This window comes from Pezoporus wallicus, unplaced genomic scaffold (genome assembly GCF_028554395.1).
Source record: "Pezoporus wallicus isolate ANWC-B61680 ecotype Strahan unplaced genomic scaffold, APGP_CSIRO_Pwel_v1 scaffold_13239, whole genome shotgun sequence".
In the NCBI taxonomy this organism is placed as follows: Eukaryota; Metazoa; Chordata; class Aves; order Psittaciformes; family Psittacidae; genus Pezoporus; species Pezoporus wallicus.
The window spans coordinates 4,552,156-4,578,303 of NW_026642052.1; the positions used below are offsets into that span (position 1 = coordinate 4,552,156).

The window sequence follows — 26,148 nt, forward strand, 5'->3', positions numbered from 1 at the left end:
TCTGCCCAGCGGCCACCCCAGACCCCAGTGCAGATCTGCCGACATGCACTAATCAGCCCTAATGAACCTGTCCTGTGCGGCCATAACTCTCAGTTGCCAAGCTAAGATCTTGGCAGACTGCGTCTAACAGCACCACCCGGTGACACCTGCCCCGGCGCCACCGCGGCGTGGTCCGGACGCCGAAGTTCTGTGGAGCACAGCTTTTATTCCACAGGGTGGGTGGCAGACCAGAGCCAGACAGAGATAGCCCCGCTCCGGCCGTCCCACTCAGGAGCTGGCTCCTGCTGGGCTGTACGGGAGGGAGGCGCACGCTTCTTCTTAACCTAAGGGCGCCCGCTCTCAGCCCTCCGTGCCCGGTACGGCACACTCCTCCGTAGCTCATGGGGCTCCGAGAGGCTGCTGAGGAGCATTGCCCCATAGCAGCGAGCAGGGCCAGGAGCCCTGGGAGAGGACTGGCCTGGCCCGGAACGCGCCGCGCGGAGCTACGTTGCGCGGGGAAGGGTGCGCAGCGGCACCGGCGCCGGTTGAGGGGCGGGCAGCCATGGCGGTGGACATCACCCTGCTGTTCAAGGCCAGCGTGAAGACGGTGAAGACCCGCAACAAGGCGCTGGGGGTGGCGGTGGCGGGTGACAACGCCAGGGACGAGCTGCTCAAGCGGAGCGCCGCCCGCTCCAAGAGCGACTTCACCGGCCGGGCCCGGGAAGTGGTGAGTGCGGCGGCGGGCAGCCGGGCCCCGCGGGGAGGGGGAGCGGCAGCCCACCCTGCCCTGGGCAGCCCGCCCCCTTCAGCTCACCGCGGAGCGGGCCGCCACGTCTGGCCTTCCCCGAGGACCGGGGCGAGCGAGCGGGCCCCAGAGTCGCCCGCAGACTGCCCCGGGGTGACTCTTTCCCACACGGATGTGGGTCGGGAGGGTGGGAGTGCAACGTGAGAGCCGGGTCCGGCAGGGGAAGGCTCAAAGCTCGCCTTCCGCCCGCCTTCCCCCGGCGGGACTGTCCCGGGCGACTCTGCCGGCCGCGGCCCCTTCCGGGCGGGCTGTCGCGCCTGGTGCGGGCCGCGGCCGTGCGTGCATTGATACGAGTGTTTCCTCGTGCGAGTTGCCACGTAAGAGAGCGCTCCTGTAAGCAGATATGAACGTAAGCGCTTGTAATGTTGCACAGTATATTCTGTCTTCAGTTTTGCTTTCGGTTTGTCACACCCTATGGCTCTGAAGTGCCAGTTCTGTACAAATTACAAAATGTACAAATTATATTGCAAATGTACAAAGGCAACTAGAACATTTTAAGGTTTGAAAAGACAAGCACTGAGAAGTTAAGGAATTACAGAGCTGAAGGCTGACCAGCACTATTAACAGTCCTCAGTCCAGTCACGCCGTAAACCAAATTTGTTGCAGGTTATTTTGCTCCGTACTGAGTAAAAGGCAGGGAGAAAAGTCTGGTACCAAAGCAGGGTTTGAATAGTACATCTTTAATGTACTGGACTGTATTTTGTAAAACTCGGAGAAAAGGACTTTCTGAGGAGACAGGCTTACGGAGTGCAAATACAAGTTTAGGACTAAACAAAGAACGCACAAATAATCTTGTTCTGTCATTTTCTAAGTTATGAATAATTTAGTTTTCAAGCATAGCTATTAATATCACATTTCTGTGCTCACTGTACGTTTTCCAGTTCTGAGAGAGTACTAAAAAAAACAGTGTAAATTGTAACACTTGATGTTTGATGTTCAGTAGCTCAGTGGTTGCTTAGAGGCCTAAGCAGAGGGTGTCGAGTACCTAAATGAGTATAAAGCAAGTTTTTGTTGTGGTTAATAAGTGACTTGTTCACTATGAGTGGTAGGGATCTATCTGTAGTGATCAGACCAGTCCATAAAACTACAGTCAAGATCTTTTCCTGTGAAAGCTACCTTTTCCCCCCCCCACTGCATCTCCTGATGCAGATATTCCACATTCTGCAGCGTTAGAGAGAATGGGCTCCTTCAGTTTTACCCCAGGGCAGTCTTTCTAATTTTTAACACTATTTGTGTGTGTAAATTCCTAGAATTCAATAAATGATTGGCTATCAGGGGGCATTATATTGGCATTTATCTCCATCATCAACACAGCTGCGATTTTTAAATCTTCCATTCAGAACTCCAGCAGTTGGGCTGGTGCTGAGGGGAGGTTGTTGCTCTCTAAAGATTTAGCACTAGACAGTGTTTGGATGTTTTGTTGAAGTGTTTCACAGTTATTTGTGGTATCAAGAGGAAATCTGAGATTTTTAGGTTCCATTCTAGATACTGTTATAGCTATAGACTTCTGGTTGTTCCCTCTGAAGTGTTTCACCTTTTGTCCAGTTGCCTCCACTATTGCCTGCACTTCACAATCATATAATGGTTTGGGTTGGAAGGGACCTTAAAGCTCAGTTAGGTCCAGCCCACTGCTGTGGGCAGGAGCACCTTCCACTAGACCAGGTTGCTCAAAGCCCTGTCCAGCCTGGCCTTGAACACTGCCCAGGATGAGGCGTTCAGTTCCTCATTCTCAGTTTCAGCGTCTGTATTCCAAATAATTTATAGCTTCAGACTAGGCTGACATCTACATCTTCCTCCTTCCTAGTTTTTCTGTGTCTTCCCTTCCTATCACCAATGCTTCCTTGCATTTGCTGCCTCCCAGTTTTGGTTTTCTTTCTTGAATTCGGTTCATACTGAAGCCTAGCCTCATGTTCATCTTCTCGCTGCCCAGCCGTAGTCCTGTGCTGTGGGAGCAACATCCAGCTCTGGTCCAAAGCAGACAGCAGGATGGGTGCTCAGCCTGGCCTGGAGCAGCCACACAGCTGTGGGATCAGAGTTCTCCTTCCCAGCCCATCCCATGGTGGTTTTGTATCACATTATTATTGTGTTTGAGGACTTGGCTGAACTGTATTAAGTGGTGTAATTCTATCATACATAGAATATTTTCTCCCTCCTTTCCCCTTGCCCCAAAGGACTATGAGTTTTGCTGCAGGATTTGAGGACTGTGGAAATGTTTTCTTTTTTCTTTTCTGGTCTTTTTTTGTAGACAGACTCTTATGTGGTGTTTAAGAAGGAAGATTGAAAGTACTTAATTAACATTTGGAGAAGAAGCTGGCAAAGTTGTAACAGTTCCTTATTTTCCATTGAATTTCATTTTTCTTCCCTAAGGAAGCTCTGTGTCTGCACAGTGAGCTTTTGTATTTATGGTAAAGTCTCGTTGCACCTGGGAGATAGAGTTATAAAGTCCTCTTTTATGCTCTCAAACTTAACATGATTTTTTAGGTGGACTGGAGTAGGCAGAGAGAATAGAGAATATCAGAGCTTTGACTTGAATCAGCAGTGTGCGGAAAACCAAAAATGGGAGGATACATTTTGTGTGCTCTTGGTATTTTGCATTAGTCACAAAAAGTACTTAATGGTTCTGCATTAATTTGTATTTCTTTTCAAAGCTGTTTTGTGCTCAGATATATGTGTGTGTACATATATATATATATACACACTGTGTTGTTGCAGCCTCTGGGGAGCTGACGAAGGCGTTTGTATGTGAGGCTGCATTGGTAACACAAGGATGTTATGAGGTTATATAAAGTCATTGTGGTGTTAGTAGCAGAAACTGCTGTTGCTGCTCATTAACATTTATTAAACTGTGACAAAACTGTCCTGTTTGCCTATGGATGCTTTTCTAAACCAAAGATGAATGTTATGCCTATAAAAGGATTTTCTTTGCCCTGGTGTTGACCCATCACTGTTTATTTGGTTTGGGGTGTTTTGGTCTATCAGCTGCATTGTACAAGGTTGGGTTGGCTGATACATGATGAAAGGTGACTAATGCTGCACATACGATGACTGTTTCTGGCATCTCGCCACCTGCTCACCAGTTATATATTGACTAGGACCAAATAAGAAATGATCGTTGAGGGGTTCCCTACAAGAAACCTGCAATAACAGTGACAGACTCTCCATTGCTTGCAACTCAAAAAAGACTGTTAGAATTCATTATGTATATGGTAGTGCTTTTTGGTCAATTGAAACAAAACCAGCACTTTTTCTTTTAGACTTTTACAGTAACCCAGCTATTTGAAATGCAGTGTATACTTTGACAGGCTTATGTAGTGTTACGGTGGGTTGACCCTGGCTGGACACCAGGTGCCCACCAAAGCTGTTCTGTCGCTGTCTTCGTCGGCTGCACAGGGGAGAGGAAAGAGAGGAAGTGTAACAAAAGGCTCATGGATTGAGATAAGGGCAGGGACAGATCACTCACGGGTTACTGTTGTGGGCAAAACAGACTCAACTTGGGGGGAAAAGTCAATTTGATTTATTAACAATCAAATCAGAGTAGGATAATGAGAAATAAAAACTAAATCTTAAAACACCTTCTCCCCACTCCTCTCTTCTTCCCAGTTTTCTCCACTTCCTCCCCCCAGTGGTACAGGGGCACATGGAATGGGGGTTGTAGTAAGTTCATCACACATTGTCTCTGCTGCTTCTTCCTCCTCAGGGGAGGACTCCTCATGCTTTTCCCCTGCTCCACCATGGAGTCCCTCCCACAGCAGACAGTCCTTCATGAACCTCTCCAACGTGAGTCCTTCCCACAGGCTGCAGTTCTTCATTAACTGCTCCAGCATGGGTCCCTTCATGGGGTGCATCCTTCAGGAATGGACTGTTCCAGACTGCATCGCCCCTGGGATCACAACTCGCAGCAGACTTGCTCCAGTGTGGGCTCCTCTCTTCATGGAGACACAGATCCTGACAGGGTCCTTCTCCAGCATGGGCTTCCTACAGGGTCACAGTTTCCTTTGGGCATCTCCCTGCTGCAGCCTTGAAGTAAGTTTTCGGGGACAAACATGAACAGTTCAGGTATAGCATAGGCCCAGTATATGTGGCACTCATTCACAACATTAGCATGGTCTTAAACCTGCAGATTTGGATATTTTAAAAGGTGGTCAGCTTTGGAAGGTGTTTGGCACTTGAACTTCTGTCTTAGGACAGTCTTGGGAAACCTGACTATTGAATCCTTTCCTGTTACTTTTTAAGGCAAGGATGAGCTATTGAGAATACCACCTGCCAAATATGCTTCTTTCTTAGTTACCTGAGTGTATTGAAGGAATGAACTTTTTATCATTGCTGACTGTTGGAGAAATGGAATCGGGGCTGGTACAGCCTATTACAGAAATAAATATCTGTTAATGGTCAGACAGAATTTCATGGTGGGCTTGATTGCAGCCATGAATGAAATTTTGTGTTTCACTAGGTTGATTCTCTTCTTTAAGGTTTTGCAGAAAGCTAAAATATGAAGTGTTGGAGCATGAATCCTTCAAAAGCAATACCAGACCTATCTGAAAACCTATCTTTGAGAATGGAAAATTTGAAAGGTTAAATGTTTCTTAGTCTTTAAATGCAGAATTTCAGAATGATCAAATGTCTGTGTTTGAAACTGTTGAATGCATAAGGATGCCAGGTTCATGAGGCAGGAACATCTGTTACTCATATAACTTCTGTGTATGGATTCTGTAGGATGATTAACTGATTCTTCAAAAAAAATTGGTATGATAGGCCAATATTCACATCAAAAATATGTTCAGCTGCTCTGTACAAATATGTAATGAGTAGGAAAAATCCCCACATAAAACTTGTCTCCAAAACTGGGTCTTGCGAAGGCCAAACCAAATGACGTTGAATATAAATTTTGAGAAAGCTTTTGATTTCAAGGCTACCTGACTTAATTTTTAGCTTTTAGGTTTTATTTTACATCCTCTGAGTAAAACAGCCTTTCATGCATACCTGTGTAAGTACAGCAGATTGGACAAAGCCTACGGGATATTTCAAAGTAGCATTGCTATTGGAAGAGATGGAGAGCTGATGTTTTGTCCTTGGTCCCAAACATGGCCCATCTTTGTGCAATTTGGTATTTAGAGCATCCTTGTAGGAGAAGAAAAGGCTGGGGTGTCTGTATGTGGTGTTTACAGTGCCTTAATCTTTGTCATGTGCTTGATGTTGTGCTGTTACGTCATCGGTCACTTGAGATTGACCCAGGAGATGGCAGTCTTGTTCAGAATGTGTGGGTTAAAGCCCTTCCTGAATCTTCGTTAGCGAAGACAAGCCTTCTTCATAGGAGAAGAACTCCTACCTTCAAACCCAGGCAGATGGAGCTCGTCTAGCCTTGTATGGTCTTCCATCTAAGAGAAGGACACTCTTACAAAACCTACGACTGAGGACTTTGGTGCCACCATTCTAGGTAGCTAGGCCGTGGCAGTTAAACCTCAGGGGTAGAGGGTGCGGCCAGTTCTGCACACACTGCGCCTCACCTAAAAAATCCACTGCGCAGGCCGGAAGGGCTTACTCTCACTTGTCTGGATGGACAGGCGAGGGTCGAATTGGCAGGTGACAAGGTGCATGGGAAGCTGCAGATCCAATCTTGCATGTGGGTGGATCAGGGCATGGGTCGCTCAAGATTGCCCCAGGAGTTCACAGTCCTGGTCCAAAACTTCCTGATTGCCTAAGCAGCCTTTTTTCCAACCAGATTTGCATATCCCACATGCCCTTGGTCATTGTGCTTGTAGTGAGCGTGGGTAAAACCCTTCCCAAATCTTTGCTTGCCAAGCCATCAATCAGTCAATCTTTGTCACTGTATTAATAAAGCCTAAAAAAGTATGAGAAATGCCAAAACCAGTAGCTGGTCCCTACAATTGACCATATAGGACCACCTTGAATAGCATGACATAATTATTGATGTAGCACCATTAAAAGGGTTTTTCACCATACATACTTTCTGATCCCTTTCAGACTATTCAGGATTGTTTGAAGAGGTACCAAGAATAAAATTCAGGCATTAAAAATGTGCAGTGGGTCTGGTTACAGTAAATAATCTGTAGCTAGTACATAGCACTAATAGAGAAGGACAAGTCTGCATGCTCACTGGAAAGTCAAAACCAGTTTGGAAAACAGTAGTAGATGATTAGATCGAGATTTCAAACAAAGGATTCTTCTTGCTTAATACAATTTTAGTATTGTAAGAAAAAAGAGTTGGCTTGTAGATTGGGAGGTTCATGGGCTTTTCCACTGCCTGCTTTTGGATATGTAGTAGCTTTGGTGATAGGCAGGTACCACTCTGTTGATGCAAGGAGTAACATCATTACTATTTAAAAAGTGAAGGTAAATGAAAATAAAAATGCCAAGTATTAAATGTTTTATTGGAATATGACAATAGTTATTATGCTGCTGGCTCTGAGTCAAGTTCAGGTTGGTGTCTCCAGAATGCATCAGATTATATTGAAGCTGTTTAAACAACAGAGAAATATCCTAATTAATGAAAAGGCCATCTTGCTATATTAACTTTAATAGGATGGGACACGTATTTGCCAGGTTTAGAATAGACCTGAATGTGCACTGAAGACTGCATGGTCATGTAGTGAGCTACTTCTGTTGTAGTTGAATAGCTGACACTAACCAGTGCTTTGAGAGAAATAGCCAAAAATGGTTAAAATGGTGTGCTTGAATGTTTTTGGTTTTACTCAAACTAAAAAAAAATCTAACCTGATGTAATGTTAATTTATACCATTATTTTGACTTTAATGATTGCATAACAATAAGTCCCATGAAAGAATATTTGGATGCAAGGAAATGTATACTGCTTATGGTATAGCCAATTATAGTCTCTATTAGAAATTAATGACTGTGCCAAATTTTGGACAGCAAGTGATATTTCAGCTCACTTAACTTTTAATGAGCGGTAAGTGCTAATAAATTGGAATCCACAGCTGAGGTCATTAGAATTAATTCTGACTTCTCCCATGTACAGTTATAAAGTCACTTTTTTTCCTCTAAGTTCACCGCTGATGCTGCATTTTGTGCTCTTTTGCATCCATGTGGGTTTCCCTCCCCCATTTTAGAATTGATACAATTCTAAGTGACGCTTTTTCAAGTGGGGCGTTACAGTGTAGGGCTTTCTAAGATTTCAGATTTATCTCTTCCCCTCTGCAAATTATGCATAATGTTAGGTTTTTATTATGAACATTTCTTGTTTTTACTTCTCATTTCCTCCATCCTTGTTAGAGAAGAAATTTAGCCTGAGAGATGAAGGGGAAAGGACTTGATAATTTTAATTAGTAGAGGAGAAACACTTAAAAAGCCAGAAAGTAAATAGCAGAGGAAAGATGTGTTTAAGATTTTTGGAGACAAATGCAATGCTGACCTTGTTTAATGCAAAAGGATTAACTGCCAATTCACTAATGTTCCCCTTGTGATGCTTCTGGTTTTGGCAAAACTCGCATCAATACCAGTGGTGAGGGTATAGACTGGCCTTGGGGGAAGAGTTAGATTTTGGGAAATGTCAGTGCAAATGTCTGTCCTTGTCCCCCACTGCTTTGTTTGTTTGTTTTGAAGTACATTCTTAACTCCATGGGAATTATTTTCTGACTGTAACTGAACAGCAGGATTGAAAGTTGGCTTGGGAGACAGCTTTCCTTGGTCGTCTGTTAGTTTTGTTTTGACTAACTGGACCTCATGTGGTGCTGAGGAGTCCAAAAGTACCTGAGGCTGCAGTTCCCGTTTTGAGGATGTTGTCTTTGTCCTCACCTCCAGCTTGGTTGTGGGAGGTTCTTTCCTGACTTTGTTGTTGGAGGAAACGTTATATTGTGTAGCTGGTCACTATGAACTCTTTTCTGACTATGGTTGTCCATTAAACTGACACCTCCTGTGAGTTCTTGATTTGTCATCTTGCCATAAATAAGAATAAAATTTATGGACTCTTGTAGTACATGTGAAAGTGGAATAAAGCTGAGGTTTATCATCTGTAGTTTCCAACACAGGTTACATTAACATGACATCTGAAGAAGGAGAAAAGTGGGTTAAGGACAGGGTGGTGGCTCCTGTGGCATCTGAAAATCTGGAGTGATTCAATAGAAGACAACAGAAAGTGAGTAGGCTTAGCTGGAATAGAATGATGTAAGTTGGAGAAGAGACAGTCTAACATGAGAGGTAGAAATGGGTAAAGAAAAAGAATGAACAGCAGGAAAGCATATGGAGGTTATGATAGGATAAATCTAAATAGGAAAGAAAGGAAGGGAAATGGAAGTGCGAGAATGTGACCTACAGGTTAGTGGATTTAATGGATGCATTTATGCTTTTTACTGTTTCTCCAAGTTCTGTATCAAAGATCTTGGAGCAAGAACAGCTCGTTATTTTGAGTACTTTGACACACTGCCATCACTAGAAGCTTTGGGCTCTGTATTTATGTTTATTAAAATCTCTTGTTTGGGACAGAAATCAACTTAAAAATAAGTAGACTTAATATTAGTGTGACTTGTTAGAGATTTAACTGTTGGGGTTTACTTTCCAGACATTATCAGTGAGGCCAAAATAAAACTAATTTATCTGGAAGTTAGTAACTGGTTCTTTAAGTTCTGATTTTCCTCCTCTTCTTTTGAAAATAGGGCAAGTCTGTTGAATAGTAGCCCAGAGTAGAGTTTAGCCATGACTCTTCCTGGCATCCTGCACTTCTCATTTCTGTGTGCATGGTGTATCCTGCTTGTGAAGTTAGGTAGAGAGAGATATTCTTGGACATTTGAGAAGTACTATTTCTGTTGCTTCTGCTAAATCTAGACTTGGACTAAGAAGGATTCTTCTCTGCGGCAATTAGCAGGCAGAATTTCTGAGTCCTCATACATAAATTGCTTTGAAATCTGAAATGTATTGAATATTAGCAAGATGGGGAGATATGTAATTTAGGATGCTGTGCTTCACACATGATCAGCAAAAAGAGTTTTAATCTGTATCTCAGTGAACAGCTATTTCAAAGCATAAAGATGTTGCAGCTTCTCACAAAAATCGGTTACAAATCATTGCTTTCAACAAGTGGGACTAACACATGTGTTTTTGCTAATTGGGCTGGTTTTGGTCATCAGGATTAGTTATTGCTGTAATGCTGAGCTGATTCCTTGTGATTTTTGGTAATGAGTGGATTAAGGTTTTCTGTGCTTTGCCATAGACAAAAGGATGTAATTTTTCAGTGAAAGATTATGTAATTATATGCTCTGTCTTTGAAACTTCAGACCACTGTGTTTGAAAATATGTGTCAGGCTGGCAAATACTAAAACCTGGTACAATAGGTTCAGCAGTGACAGCGATTAAAGGGTGAAAATTGGAGGTATGAATTGTTTCCAGCAATCCTGAGAAAATGTGCTTTAGTGTCGAAAATATTACAGTGTGATCTAATTGCCTAGAATTTTAAATGATGGATACTTGCTTGAAAATGTTGGCTTGCTGTCTTCAGGGTGGTGTGTCAAAGCTTTCTGTCTGCCCCAAAATGATGTTTTGTAGTGATCAGGTACCAGTCCTGAGGTTTTTGTTGTCCCTTTTTACCCTTTGATTCTGACTCTGCCTTCCCTTTTGATGGAGGGTGGTGAGAGCAATAGAGAAGCAGATTTACTACATCTGCTTAAATTTCAATCTATTCCATTTCCATAGGTATTGTCCAGCATTTGGAAACCAAACAAAACAAAAACCAGATACAGTTAAATCTAATCCAGCTTCCTTTCAATCTTTGCTTTTCCACTATTAATAGGCTGCTTGATGTTTCCCACTGGATATTTCCTTTTTTGGTTGATTTCTAAATGGTTTTGAATGTGGATTTAATCTCACTATGCTAAATTGAATATTTAATTTCCGTAGTACAAGATGCAACAGACTGGTGTTTCCCACCTCTCCGTGTCTCAGTTGGATAGCAAGTGTGAAAGGGGGTTCTCGTGAATGTTGGTAGAGGTTCTGTGAGGATTATTTAAACATTATGTTGGTCTGTGGTTGAAAGGGTCTTGGATTGCATCATAAATTTATTAGATGTCTCATATGGAGTAATATTCTAATCAGAATTCTTATGTGTTTGTTCAGTGTTTTAGTTTTTAATGGAAAGTAAAGTAAGTCCTCAAATGTTTAGTCCAGGTAAAAGTAAAATATCACTGCATTTAGAAGACCAGAAATAATCTTGTTGCAGGACTTGTGGGGGTTTCTGTAATGAAATAGACACCAAAGGCCTGGCAAATAAAAAAGAGTGGAGAACAGAGCCCTGGGTTGTACAGCAGCCCATGAGTGTGGTGGGACTCCTTACCCTGGCTCTATGGCAGCAGCTGCTGGGGAGGGCAGGTTAGCTAGACTCCTCAGTCTTCAGAGAAGGGAGAATTTTGTTAAAGAAGCAGGAAGACAGGGGAGTTGGTCAGCAATGTGTTGAAACTAAGATGTTCTACAGAGTATTGATATTATGGGGATGAAAACATACTTTTGGAGTTCTGAGTTGTTCTAGAAATCTTGTATTTTCTGGTTCTCAGATTGACATGTGTAAGTAAAACAGATGTAATTGCATCATGGATTGTTTTTTTTTTCTTGCCTGTTTTTGGGTGGTTTGGATGTTTTTGCAGAATAGAAACAATTTTGAATTCTCAGGCTTTTTGAGACTTCTCTTTCTTAAAGAAATTCCAGCTTTCCTTTGAGAGTTTTTGGCAGAACTAATGGCTTCATTTCACACACACACACACACATACAGACTCCCCCCTTATCTCCAGTTTAGCAGTTAGTTTGGGTGATTTTTTTTCTTGCTCTTTCCTGGAAAAGAAGCAAAACATTGTGAGAACTGCATAGGAACCTACTGCTTACTCTTATGACACTTCATGTCTAACATAACATGTTATACATTATATCTGTCTTCTTTATAACTAGTTCACTTGTGTTAAAAATAAATGGTGATAGCAAACTGACATGTGAAAGACAAACATGTAATGGTGATGAAAACCATTTAATGATTAGTAAGGCAACAAGTATTTCTTGAAAATAAAAACCATGTCTAAAGGCTCTAATGCTGACTTTTGGAAACACTGCCATGTTGTGGTATTTGCAATACCGTATGTCCTGTACAGTAGATAGTGTTTAAAATTTCTTGGGAACTGGAGCTTGCAATTGTGAGCTTGGAATGTCCTGCAGATAATTAAGTTGTGGTCAGGCTTTAGAAAAATAAAAAGTTCTCGAACTATGATTTTATAAACATGCTACAATAACATTTCTTTATATTTAACAGTTTCTTATAGAAAGCTGATACTCTCACAAGGCATTGACTAAAGGTACAACATCAAGAGAGAAAAAATACTAAATTAAAACTTCACTTAGGATGTTGACAGTTGGCTTGTAATATTAAACAGATGTGTGTGTTCATGGGATATTCTTTCAGAATCTTGTTGCATACCCATTTTATAGTGACAGCTACAAATTTTTGATTAATTTAAAAATCTTCTTTCTTCAGTTGTCTTTGTTACATATTATTTACTTGGGTCGATTCAGCTGGACAGCATGATGTACTGCAGTTTGTGATAGGAAAGTGTTCCTTTATGTAGGCTTAAATTAAGCCATGGCTCCTTCAACTATATAGAAAAATTATTACATCTATGCAAAGATTCTTAGGCGTGATATTACCTTTGCATGTGTAAGCAGGGCATTTATTGATTGTGGCTGTGGATATGGTAGGGCATAATTTGGCCTCTTCAGCTTCTAGTAAATAGTGACAGGAGTCAGTGCTAAAATAAAGAAACTTTTAAACAGATGAAAGTTGAATGGAGCAGAGATGGGATTATCAGTTAAAGGAAGAGCATATAGTGCTACTAAAATGACAAAATGTTGCATACAGTTCTGATGTCCACCTTTTCCAGAAATGTGGTGGTGGTGGAGGAAGAGGTTGTGTTTTGTTTTTTTTAGAAAAGAGGTGTGAAAATGAGCTGACATCTGAAAAATCTACTTAGTGGTGAGAAACTTTTTCATCCGATTTTGTTAGGGGACATGATCACAAGAAAAAAGTCTCCAATTTTTTCATGGATCTAAGGAAAAAGAAAAATAACATGCAGTGCTGAGAAAAGTCGTCATTATTTGTAGTGTTGTTCAGCTGGTCCTTGATTTGGTAGATTCTGCATCACTTGAAATCTCTTAAATCAAGTGCATATATTCCAAAATACATACAGTACTCAACAAGTATTGCAGGAGTTAATGCATGTAGGGATGGCTCAAGAATCCCTTTTTACATATGGGACACTGCTTTGTACCAAAGCAAAGAATTGGATACTGGTTTTCCGAATCCCAGACTACCGCTCGGGTGACCTATGACTCTGATCAGCCTGACCTTACACTGTGTGAATGTATGAATGTTCTGTCTTCATTTTTAATAATAAATTAACTTACAGGAAACAACGTGTTAAAGCATTTCTAAAATAAAATAGCCGTTTTAAACTTCACAGGGTGCTTATTCTTATTTTCTACCACAGGAGTGAGTTACTGCAAAGTAAGCAACCACTTTTTAATGTTTGGGAGTTTTTTTCTGATTCCCTCTTTACAAATTTCAGAGGATGAATGGATGTACAAAGACAGGTAAATGAATTTTGTAAAGACTGAAGGAATCATTAACCAGTGTGATGTGTTCGTTGATTAAATAACACTACATTGCTGTAATCTGCACACTGACTCAGTTTCATGTATGAGTGTCTCCTTTCTTTGTTAGAGTTGTGTAAAGACACAATCATGCACCATAAGGCAAAACTAGTTTACTGTATTACTGTAAGAGCACACTTTATTTCTCTTAATGATGTTATTTCCAGTTCCTGAAAATTTTAGCTCGCTTTGGAACCCATTAAAGAACAGATGCGAAATACTTAAAAGAGCTCAGATACTGTTTCTTATGGTCTTGAATATGATGTAAAGAAGCCTACAGCAAATACAGGAAAATACTTCTTAGAGATAATTAAAATATGGAGGAGAATTAAAAAAGGAAAAATACCAAAGAGTGAATTAGTTGGTCTAAAATGTGACCTAGTATAACTTCTTGTATTGATTTCCTTCTGTGTTATGGCATACAGAACGCATGGTGCTGTGGTCTGGCTATTACATTACCATTTCTTCACAATTTATTGTCTGAAAAATTACAGTAGTTTCAGGAGTGGTTTGTGGGTTCACACAATACACTTGAAATACTTAATATAATTTTATTTTGCAGGGAAGATAAGGCATGAATATCTTTTGTAGGAATATCATTTGCAGTGAATGAAAAGAAGGCTTTTCTATATAGCTCTTAAATAAAAATTGAGTCTACTTACTTAAGCATATGCAACCTATGTGAATTCTAATCTCAATATTATTCCAGTTTTGAATAAATATATATAAAAACATCCATTAGGGATATAGAAAAGACAATAATGCAAATATTACATGGATTTTGTCTTGTGAGTGAATTTGCATGGCTTGTTTTTGACTCTAATAAGAATCAGAAGTTTACTCCAAAGACTTTTTTTTTTTTTTTTTTAAATACGAGGTTGCTACTGATGCTTTTATGTTTATAAAAACCCTTCTATTACAAAAGTTTGTTTGCAGGCATTTTCTGGATTGAACTGTTTTGAACAAACAGATTGTATCAACCGGTTCTTCAAATATAGTAGAAGTTGTTTCTTTCAGTGAGATTTGTAAACTGTTGTGGGAATTCTGCCCAGCCTGATGATGATAGGGTGTCATTTTCTGCCAGAGCAGGCATACCAATAACTCTTATTATTGTGTATCTTCCAGCTGGGGCTCTGTGATGGTTGGTTCTCACTTCAGGTTTTGCTCCTTACGTGGAGGACTTTGGAATAGTATGAGTAAATTGTTAATCATTGAAATTACATGAGATGGCTTGCTATGCTTTTAGGCCTTTTTCTTTAGCACACTTGGAATTAGGGAGATTATGTTAACAGATTTCATAGAATCATAGAACAGTTTGGCTTATAAGGGACTTTAAAAATCATTTAGTTCCAACCCCCTGCTATGGGCAGGGAATTTTCTATTATCCTTATTACTGATGTATAATATGAAATCTCTGGCAGAACAACTCTGTATGTGTCTCATCCTGCAAAGATAACTTTTGACTGAGGCTGTTGCTAGTGAGAGATTGTTGTTTATTAAACACAAATGTATATTGTAACAAAAATCCACTTTCTCATTGGAATTTTCTAAGCAAGAAGATATGTTGTAATGAAAATAAACTGAAACTCATGAATAGGGAGTTGTTCGGAATTAAGTTTCCTACGTATTTTAAGTCTGTGAACCTAACTATTATATTGCGTTCTGATTGCATGATGTTTTTTTTCTGCTTTAAATTGCTATTACAGTAGCTCTGAGAGTCCCTAACTGAGAGCAGAGCTAGATATCATTTGTGGAACATTTGAGCTTTTAACTAAGCAAGATATTTAAAGATGCAAGATAAAATCCTACTTGTAACAGGCTGAAGCGTTCTGGTTGATTTAACTGAAGAAAAGAGTTTGCAGAAAGCTCTTAGTAGCGTGAAAGTTTAATTCTCATTGTTTGTTCCACATTTTATCTTCTGAATGAGAGTGAGGATGGAGACTCACATAAGAGAGACTGAAAGAGAAATCTTCTCAAATTCTTTTTTAGGACTTTTTATTAAGGTACATTCCTCTTACTTTTTTGGTTGTGAGAAATGAACTGAATTTGTTTGGACTGTTCATCCTTTGTTGAGTTGGGTGCTAAGACTGTTCTCAGGAACTTCTGACAAATAGGAAGGAATTACAAGTAAGGACATTTCTAATATTCTGTCCCCTAAACCAAAATAATTCTACAGATATTTATGCATAACAGCCTTGGAATTTTTCACAAAAGTGTAGTATTGAAAATATGTCTGAGTTGTAGCAATTAACCTACATGCACAGTTATAATTCTAGAAAATGGACAGCATATTACATTCAAAGACTGGATCTGATAGACCCAAATTGCTTAAAACATCAGTTATTGAAGATGTCCCCCTGGGACTTTGAGAAACCATTTAACAGATGAAAGTACATTTTGAAAAGTTTGACCTTACAGGCAATCATAAAATGAATCAAAACAGTTCTTTCCTCCCCTGAAATGTACAGAGCCCATCTGTATCTAATCCAGTAATTACAGACTGAGTTCAATTACCTTTTCAAGCTTGGAGCAGACTGGAGACTGGGCAGTGAACAAACATAGGGTTTTGTCTAGACCTCAATTGACCACAGTCTAAAACTTGAATTTATATCTCATTTTATTTTTAACTTTGTTTGATAGCAAAATAAATCCTTTAAAAACTATCTCGTTGCTAGATCATGAAAGTTTTTACTTCTCGATGCAGCATTTATGGCTACATTTTTATCCTAGTGAAGTTAATAAAATGATACCAAGTCCTAAGAGTTTATTGGGTAAATCATTTAAAATGTAACAGAAGCAGGTTAACCAGTTCGAGTCTTTAATATTTCTACAACGAACTTATGAAAGCATCATCACATAATTATGTAATTTATTCTCTGTGCTCATATCCATATATTTATATGGATATGAATATGTGGATATTAATATCTGTATCTTTATAAATATATGTTTAATATTCTATTAAATTTTAATGTATATTTAATGTTCAGATTAAGAAAAAAAACCTTTGTTTTCTTCTCTTTTAGAAAAGTGAACCCCAAACCTACATGACTGCAGTATTGCCAGTAGCTAACCCAATTAGAAACTATGCTGAAAATATATTTTTCTACAATTTTATTAATTTATTTCAGTTAGAGCAAACAGACTCTCCATTCAGCCATAAAGACAGTGTGAAAGAATACATACATAGCTACAAATTACAGCAGCAAATATAGGTTATCCCTTTGACCACGAAGTTGAAACCCAGGCATTTTTTGATATTATCCCACAAATGAAACAAACCACATAATACACATCTTGCTGAGAAGTATCTTGAGCTGCATTCACTGTGTAACCTAACAATGTCACCCACATGATGTTCTTATTCCTTACACAACGGTTTATGTGCAACCTTCACTTGTAAAGCATTCTTTGCAATGAAGATGTATGTAGTTTGCAGAAACCAACTGCAGCATGCAAGACTTCTGTTGTTACAGTAGTACATTTCCTATCTCTTGGGTAGCGGTGGAGGAACAAGGATTAAAGACAGGATAAACACCATGTCTTTAACTTTTAATTGTGCGGTGTGCCTTTGGTGGAATGGCATCTCTTGGCAAATGAAGGTTATGATAATTGCCATGTTTAGCTGAACTCACTGATTCTTAATAGTAATCAGTATTTTGTAGCAGTTGCTGTAATTAGTTAAGAATGTGGTTCATGATGACTTCCAAGTCAACACGCATTTGGCGAATAAAGCAGTCTGTTCCTATGAGTAGTAAATTTGATGTGACAAGCAGGAATCTTTTGATGTTTAATTGGTTTTCCTTGTGACACTTGAGAAAAAGCTGATCTAATGAAATGTTGTATTAACTGTAAAGCTGAGAGGCCCACTGATTATTCTGAATGTATTTTGTCTCTGTATTTTATAAGGAGAAATTCTCCAGTATTTGCTTTGTAGTTTTCTGGATGAGTGATAGTGTTCTGAAAAGGTAATATGGAAATGTATCAAATTATATTCATAATCATAATTTTAAGAATTTGTAATAGTATATGATGAGAAAACATAGTAGTTTTTGGTATATAACATCAGTTTGGTTCTTTTTCTTTCAGAAAAGGACTGTCAGGCACTCAGAAGTCAGGAAATCCAGTCTTCAATTTCAGTCCTTCGTCAGAACCTATTTATAAAATCACTGAGAACATCTTATTTCTTCCGTGTCTTAACTCCACATGAGGAGCTAAGAAGAACTTTCATCCATTGCTAATGGCCAATGTCATAATCTGTTGTACAATCATATTTATATTATTAGATTTGTCATAGAAAATAGCACTGTACACTGTCTAAAAACACGGAGTACTTCCAGAAAGACCCCAGCATTTTTTTTTTCATCCTCTTTGCCATAATGGCCACAAGAAATAAACAGTTCACCTGGAGATTCTAGTATCATTGATGCTGCAGTTCAGCGTACCTCCAGGCTTTGTAATTAAAAATAAAGAAGGACTGTTGATTCTGAAATCTTAATTTATGTAATAAAACTGTATTATAGCTTCATAGGAAAAGGCTACTACATCCAGGATGCTGGATCTGTTACTTGCACTCTGTTTTATTTTATAGAGCTTCAGTGTTGCACAGAGCTTCAGAAATGAAAGCATTTTAGACCAGCAGCTAAAATGAGTATGCTCTGAGAGTAAACTACTAAGGCAGTGCCTTTAATCTGTGGATTACCTGAAATGAGAAATCTAGATTTTGTATTGTTTACTTTGATCTACATAATTTTCATCCTAAAGTGTAGTGACACTCTTCCTCCTCTCACCCAAATGCAAAGGCTGCTGACAGTAATTGTTAGGAGAGTTATGTCTGCTACAATAGGCAAAAATTGTGTTACAGTAAAAATGAAAAAGTGACTGTTTCATGGCCTTTCTCAAGATTTTTCATGACCTTATCCACTCTCTTTGTCCCAAGTGGGAGTTGGTTGGTATGGTTCCACCTCTTTGCTCATTAGCAAATGGACTTTGTTTTGTGACTGTCTCAAGAAACTACCCAATTTCGGTTAGTTACATTCAACTAACACTGTACAGCAGATTTTCTGCTGTGTGCATTGCGTACACTTTAGATTTGTAATGTGAGAGGAAAACAGTATTATTTGTTTATTTATTTTTAATGATGTTTTCAGTTTAATGAAAAGGGATTTTTTTAATGTGAAAGTATTTGTCGTTTGTACTTCAATAGATGTTTTTGTTTGGACTGTTTTCAAACCAGATTACTTAAATCAGGTCTTGCAACTATACATATGTCCTCTGCCTTGGATCACACTCTTTGAACCAGGCAGACAGCACAGATCTTTTAACTGCCTCCATTCAAGTAAATGCATTTAAATTTCCTTGTTGGATAATTTTTAAATCTGAAGGGAATATTAACTATATTATCATCCCTGGGCTTGGCTTTGGCAAAAACTAGTGCTCTTCAGGAGTCTGGCTCTGTCTGTTGCGTTTCATCATAGCTCTCTGTTGACATCTCACTCCTGCAATTTGAGTGTCACCGATTTCTTATTGTTGGTGTTTTCTTCATTTGCACTCCATTTGATTCCTTTGTTACTGGTTTTGGTTTCTGATATTTTTTTTTTTTTTACTAGCACATAGTACAGAATTCATAGTTGCTTGTTTGTTTAAATGGTAAGAAAACTTTAGCTGCAGGAAGGATAAATTGTTTGCCCACAAACCAGTCAGTTGGTTTACTTTCTTTCTGCAGCAGAAGCCAGGCTTAGTCTTTTTGTTGTAGCTTAATTTGTCTTATAAGACAAAGAATAAAAAGCAAAAGGGCAGTCCTTGTGAAGCTTCAATCTACAGAATCATTTTTTCCTTTGTTTCTTTTTCCTCTCTTGTCCAGCTCCTGCTTTTTGGTCTTTTTCCTTTCATATCGTTAATTAGTATTAATAATGGCTGCTAATTAAGCAGCAAAAAGATGCATGCAGTCATTAAAGCTACACTTTTTAATTTCTGAAATGCAGATTCCTCAAACAATTTAGATAAAAATCATGTTCAGTTACTTAAACTTCATAAAAAGTCACAGTTCAGCTAACGATGCAGTGCAACTAAATATAACTAAAGTTACATTAGTAAAACTTTCTAATTAGACGAGTTTTGTTTTCCTTCTCTGTTTTTCTATCACTAGACATTTTTGTCAGTCTCTTCCATGCTCATTGAAGCTGTATTTGTGTCAGACACTTTAGTTGCTTATTGCAGGAACAGCATTTGAATCGTTACGAAGGGAACTGAGGAATATATGGGATGAAAAAGGATTGTGATATTCAGTATCTGCATGGCTGCTCTGCAGTTATACAGCTATACAGTGCAGCCAACAGCATGCCTGCCGTAGGTGTAACATTAGAGCTGCAGGCATTTGAAATTGTTGCATGTTTCGGGGGGGGGGGGGGGAACTTATAATTTTGGGATAGCCTGGTTCAAATGCTGATGAGGCAAGGAGTAAAACAGGCTGTTAAAAACATTAGGTCACGATAACCCTCTCCTTGCTAACATATATGTATGGAGCATACAGTATTTTGTGTAGGCTATTTTGAACACTTTCAAGGAGAGGATTTTACATTCTAAGATTTTTAATTACGGGTTGGGGGGATTCTTTCTTCCCCCTATTAATTTTTGTCTGTTTGTTTAGCCTAAAGAAGGGCCCATTCTTCCAAGTGCATGCTAGCTCTTGTGTCTCTGCTGTCTGTCTCATATTTGCACTGAAAAACATAATTATTGCTTTAGCCAGGATGTATTTTACAGTGTTTTGCATTTGTTCTTTACCTCAGACCATACCTTTATGCTGCTGTTCTTATGCTCTCTTCCATCTTCAATTCTCCCTTTCCTTCACTTTTCAGTATTGCACATATTTTTTCCACCTCTGTCACAGCAGCTCCTGTTCCATCTACTTATACAGTCAGATACCTGCTTGGCATCTGCCATGTAATCTTGACCAGTCTTCTTATGTTAAATTCTCTTCCCAGTATTAAGCTTTCACATTTTCATTCTGGTTTCATAGCCTTAAAATATTCATTCGAAAGCCAGTGAAATATCTCCCCTTTGGGGAGGTACTTCACGTTTACCTTTTTGTCTTCCTAAGTACATGCCAGTGCATGGGCAGAATACTGATGAAATATATTTCAGTATTGCTGATTCATCTGCAGTAATGCAGAGCAGGACCATAGAGCAGTGGTATGAGATAGCTATGACATCTATAAATCAAGTGCTTGTAACCCAAATAATATGAGAGGCTGTTCACAGAATGATATTTGTATACAAACCAGTATCCATCTTACAAGAGATATTCCTATTTCTACATATGCACATCTGAAGCATAAGTATTTTCTATCCAGTTGTTTTGTAATTTTCTCCTAGGAACAGCCCAACCACAGCAATCTAGTTCTTGCAGCAAAAGACAGGGAGGTGAGGTTGATTTCCTCACTGTGTACAGGTTGGTGAGATGCAGTGAAACTGCTTAATGGACAGTGAATCTTAACAAAAAGCTTCTTAGCAGCTCTTTATCGGTTAATCTGTATAAACTCATAGACAATTTGTCTGTGTTTGTTGACATGGTGGTGTTTTAGTTACTTGATGGCTCCTTCTTGCCCTACACATTACAGCACTGCCCATATGTATATTAGCAAAGAGTGGTGAAAAGTAAGGCTTCTTTGAAACATTCAAGCATCTTCAGGAACAAAAGTGTTCATGTACCACAAGCAGTTAAAAACTGTGATGTTGCCTGTAAAATACATCTAAAGAAAATCATGGGGTGGGAAGGGAAGCAGTGCCTGTTTTGTTCTTTCTAGCTGATTTTTTCAAGTAAAATCAGAATTCAGATTCATTTTGCCAAACAGTGTTTTAATAGATATTTGTCTTCTGAAGCTCTTCTGATTCATCAGAGTTTACAGAATAAGCACAATCTCTCTCCTCCACTGGTAGTTAACATGATTTTTATCTCGGTGTACTTAGGTTCTAGGTAACTGAAGTGTGCTGTCACAGTGAAGTGCTTGTGGACATGAATCTGTCAATAGATACAAAATGTGTCAGTGTGTGTTTCACCATCTTGCTTCTTAAGATTGTCTCACTGGTGCGTGGGCACTCAGCTGTATTTATAGTCAGTCACTTTGTAATTTCAGAATGGGGACTGTGTTGCTCTCCTGAGCAGCCTTTAAAATAACTCCTTAGTTACAGCCCTTTCTTCTTGGAGGCCCTTTGGAGCTGAATACTGGATAACATCTCAGACTTCATGTAGCAGTGTATGGTGGTGATAGGTCTCAGTGCAGATGCTGCTCCCTTTTATTTCAGCCAGCCCTTTTCTTTCCTGTTCTTGTGTTGTCTTAGGCTTTTTGGTTTCTGTGTTCTCTCCCTATTTGCACATCATGTATTTTCCTTTCTGTGGACTCATACCATCAAAAAGCTTCCCACTACATTAAGTTGTGGGTTCCTGTGAATTTGAGGCTTTGCAGAGATTAACAAAATGCTTTCAGAACTGAGTAATATGTTGCAGGTAGAAGTAGTCTATTACAGTGAACAGGTGACTTAGCTAGGAGCCAGGAACTGACTGCTGTATTTTCAGGCGTCTTGTATAGCTTTGCAAAGCTCAGTTCATTGAGTTTCATCTTTCCCATTTGCATTCCACACCAAGCTTTCCTTCATCCGTGTGAGCCTTGGGTTTGGGTGATGAGTCTCTTGTTTGGCTTCTGTTCTCCTTTATGGACTGGAGTAAGAGGAGGAAACCAGAAGCTTTCATCTCCTGAGGACTTCAGAGTTCTTACTCTGGCTTACAAGCAGTTACTGTCTTTTTAGAAACTTCTGGCTTTTGAAGCAGCTTAATATTCTTTTTATCTTCAGTTACATATCTGTCATCGTACAATAGATGGAATAATTTGATTTAGAGTATCAAGTTCAGAGTTCAGCTTTCTAGTTGTAAATAAGACTGATTTTATTTTTTCCCTTCCCTGATACAGATAATTTCCTATTGGTATGATTGATATGATTGAGGGAGGCTTGGAAGGTGGCTTTATGTACAGATAATGTAACAGCCAGAAGTGCCACATAATAGATCATCATAATACAGATGGGAATTAGAGAAATGAGCTGTTGGGTTGTATTTCTTTTGATAAAGATTCCTTCTCCTATATACTTGTATACTTCTCAGAACTTATGTTAAATTTATGTGGCTGTTATTGATATTCCCACAGGAAACTGTTTCAATCTATTGTGATGTGAAAAATTTCCTATGTTTTAGGCTATGATTCCTCGTTTTGATGTTATATTGTGAAGTATATCAACCTCATGTGAACCTAAGGTTCTTTTCCTTGCTTTTTGAAAGTGCAGAATATGCTGATGCTCTTTTAGCTCTTACTTAGCTAAGTTGTAAATCTTGAATTATTTTAACCTTAAAGTTCCTTATGCATTGTCATTGGTTTTGAGGGTCTGCATGCTAGAATGTTTCATGCTAGAATGTTTCATGCATCCTTGTAAATAGTCTGTAGGGAGCACTTTATTTTTCACTGAACATAGTGTCATTTTTTTAGCTGTGCTGACACACAAAAGGGTTTCCCAGTTTGTGCTTTTTTCTTCTCTGCTGTTCCCAAACTTTTTCTATGAAAAACTCATACAGATTTTTGTGCTGTCATCTTGTGGGCCTCGCAATGTCACAGCAGTTTCTCATGGTTGCTCTTATCATTAAAAATGTTTCTTACATTTAACTTCAGCTTCTCTAATCTAAAATCCTAACTTTCTTCTTACTGGCTGACATCTATCTCAAGTAAAATTAAGATACTCAGAACTGTGAATGCTTTGTTTGCATCGGCTAAGTGACTATGATTAAGTTGTAAGAAGCAGCCCATCAAGTAAACTGGTGTACAAAGCTGTATGTCGAATTAAAAAAAGAGAAACTGAACTTTCATTTGTAATAGGAGTGTTCTGATTTTCATGAAATTATGTTTTACTCTTCTTTAAACTCAAGATTAATTTCTATGGTTGCAGTGGATATAAATCTCTGGATTGCTTTTAAAAGGGATTGTTTATTCAGAGCAGGGCTGACAGTCCTTAAGAGAAGCTATTACTTAATTTTATTTTTCTAAGTTTAAATGCTTAAAAAATATTTGCAATGATACCCCAAAGGCATCATAAAAATGTAAAAATAATTATACTCTAAAATTACCAAAATTACAGGAAATGGACATATAAAAAAATCCGAGATTCATGGCTGAGAAAAAGTGAGAAAGGAAAAGTGCCTTTACTTCACAGCTCACATTTGTGTCAGGAGTTTCTGCTTTCCGTGATCAAAAATATGCTTTTGAATTGTCAGCATTAATCAGATGTGAAAATAGAGCATCAATTTCCCTTTTAATTACAGCTACATCTTACTCCTCCCAAATCCTGCAAGAGCTTTCTCGGGAGAAATTTCTACATGACTATCTACTGGCATATTTTCAAGTAGAAATTATTCTCCCCTGTGGTTGGGGGGACTGTATTTTCTCATAGGTCAAACAAGTTGGCAAATACATCTCGGTAGATCAAAATCAGTATGAGTAGCATTTTGTGGTGAACAAATGCAGGGGTCCAGAGACACTTTTCATGCCATATTATGTTACCTTTGGTAGTTAATAGAAATATGGAAAAGTGATGTATTCTAAAGGAAGGGGTTTTGCTCAGACATTATGGCTGGACTTCGGTTAGGTCAGGAGATTCTGGAGTGGGGACACAGTAAGGTGCCTTCATTCTCAGTGGTGCTTTTAGGCCAGTTTGTGATCTGATAAACTTCTAGCCTTGCTGTAAAATTGGGAACCAGTCCTCGTTTGCCTGTTTTATAAGACACTTGTTTCTTAGCAAGGGGCAGGGTGGAGGGAATGGGATAGTGTTAACAGACTGGATTTAGAATGACTGTTAGTATCCCTGTCTGGTCCAAGAGTTAGAAAATGATTATCCTTAGCAGTCAAGCAGCCCATTTGAAGGGGGCAGCAGGGAAGAGAGCTGTGTGCCTGGCTGAGGAACTTCGTCTAGATTTACGGGAGATGCGAATAGCCCCTATCAGTGTGTCACTCCACATCAGCCATGTAAGGACTTACAGCGACCAGGGCCCAGTTCATTCCTAAGATTTAGGGCTGATGATCGAGGTCTTGGGGTTTCCTGTTACATGAGGAGGGGGGAAAAAACCAAAGGCCCTTTGTCTTAATTGTTCTGCCGATACTGTAAAGCACATGAATGAAAATCTTGATGTCTATAGAATTAGCTTCTTTCCAGTATATTGATTTATGTACAAATCAGGCTTTTGTACCTAATTTATACAAGTCCATTACATTGGAGAAGGCATCATTAAGAAATCAATTTCTCACTTCTGACTGGATGTTCTCTTGGTCCAGTCCAGTGTTTTAATGGGGGAGAAATTTACTTGGTATAAATGCTAGAGGAAGCACTGAAATAGTGTTTCATCTGTGTAACACAAAGGTGTTGAAAATTAGTGGAAGGATTTTTTGCACCGAGAATATTATTGTACCAATAATGAAAATCCAGTAAAATACTTGGACACTGAAACAGAATGGTGCTTGTTTCCCTTATTCTTAGGAACAGAGTGTCAGTTCATGCTGCATCAGTATATAGGTGTATTACTGTAAATACACTGAAAAGGTAGAACTCTGACTGAAAAGGGCTTGGCAGAGGAGCGTGGGACTGCTGTTGTGTGCAAAGGAGGCTTCAGTCTGGCTGCAGCTTCAGCAGCGAGCACGTCAGCACAGCCGATGCCACAGGCTTGTGCTCTGGTGCCCTGTTACGGCTTCTGCTGGAGCAGCTGCAGTTTAGTCGCAAAGTGAAGCGCATCACATGAAACTGCAGAAATTTGGATTCTGAATTTCATAAAGATGGTCATCAGCATAACGTTTTACTGCTGTGTATCTGTTAAATGAGACTCAAAATCTCTTTTGATCATAAACCAGCTTGGAATCAAGAAAACATAGCACTAAATGAGAGTTCAGACTGTGAGAACAAGGGACAAAAAAACCCCACCTCTTACAGAAAGTCACAGGCAGAGTTGAATGCAGTTACTTAAACGTTGTAAATGGAGTGTTTGGAACAGCAATGGTAATGGCCAATTATTGCAAATATGTATTTTGACCAATTTACTTTTATCTCTCAACCGAAACATTCCCCACAATTGTTGTGGGGTTTATATTTTAGTCAATGAGGTTTCGGATGATTGTGTAAAAATATAAATGTTAAAGAAAGTTATGATTAGAGTCGGACCATGAACAAGAAAAAGGAAAAGAGAAAGTTTTATTAAAATCAGATGTTGCCTTTTTTTTTTGTATTGAAAGTATTTTTTGCCACAGGATAAATGACTGAATTACTAAAAGCATTTAGCATGATGTTACATTGTAGAAAGCCTACTGTTAAGTTTTTCTGGAGGTCATCTTATGTTCTATAGACCATTTTCAGAATATTTAGGTGTGCTTCTGTAGATGCAGGTATCAAATCAGTGTGTTCCCACAAGACCTAAGAAAACCATGACAAAATTCACACCTCTTTATCTTAACTTCTACATGTACTGCAGTTTTCTGGTTCAGACTTGAAATTCAGTTTGTAAGTAAGCATCCTATAAACTAATTTTTTTTTTTTCCTGTATTATAAACACCTGCATTTTTTCAATGGTTTTAAGAATACATGATATGCTCTAGGATAATTTTGACCTTGGGAAAAAAAAAAATCAA

The 26,148-nt window shown here is 39.0% G+C and overlaps 1 protein-coding gene across 2 annotated transcripts in view; it reads left to right on the plus strand.

The window, feature by feature from the left end:
• The first annotated feature begins 507 nt into the window (after positions 1-507).
• Positions 508-26,148, plus strand: part of STX18 (syntaxin 18) — a 63,763-nt gene continuing 38,122 nt past the window's right edge. The window contains exon 1 of one of the 2 annotated variants that reach the window (XM_057426842.1): positions 508-706. In XM_057426842.1, the coding sequence (XP_057282825.1) occupies positions 542-706 (165 nt within the window). In that variant the 5' untranslated portion in view covers positions 508-541. The remainder of the gene's footprint in view (positions 707-26,148) is intronic. The other variant, XM_057426841.1, reaches the window with a different exon arrangement.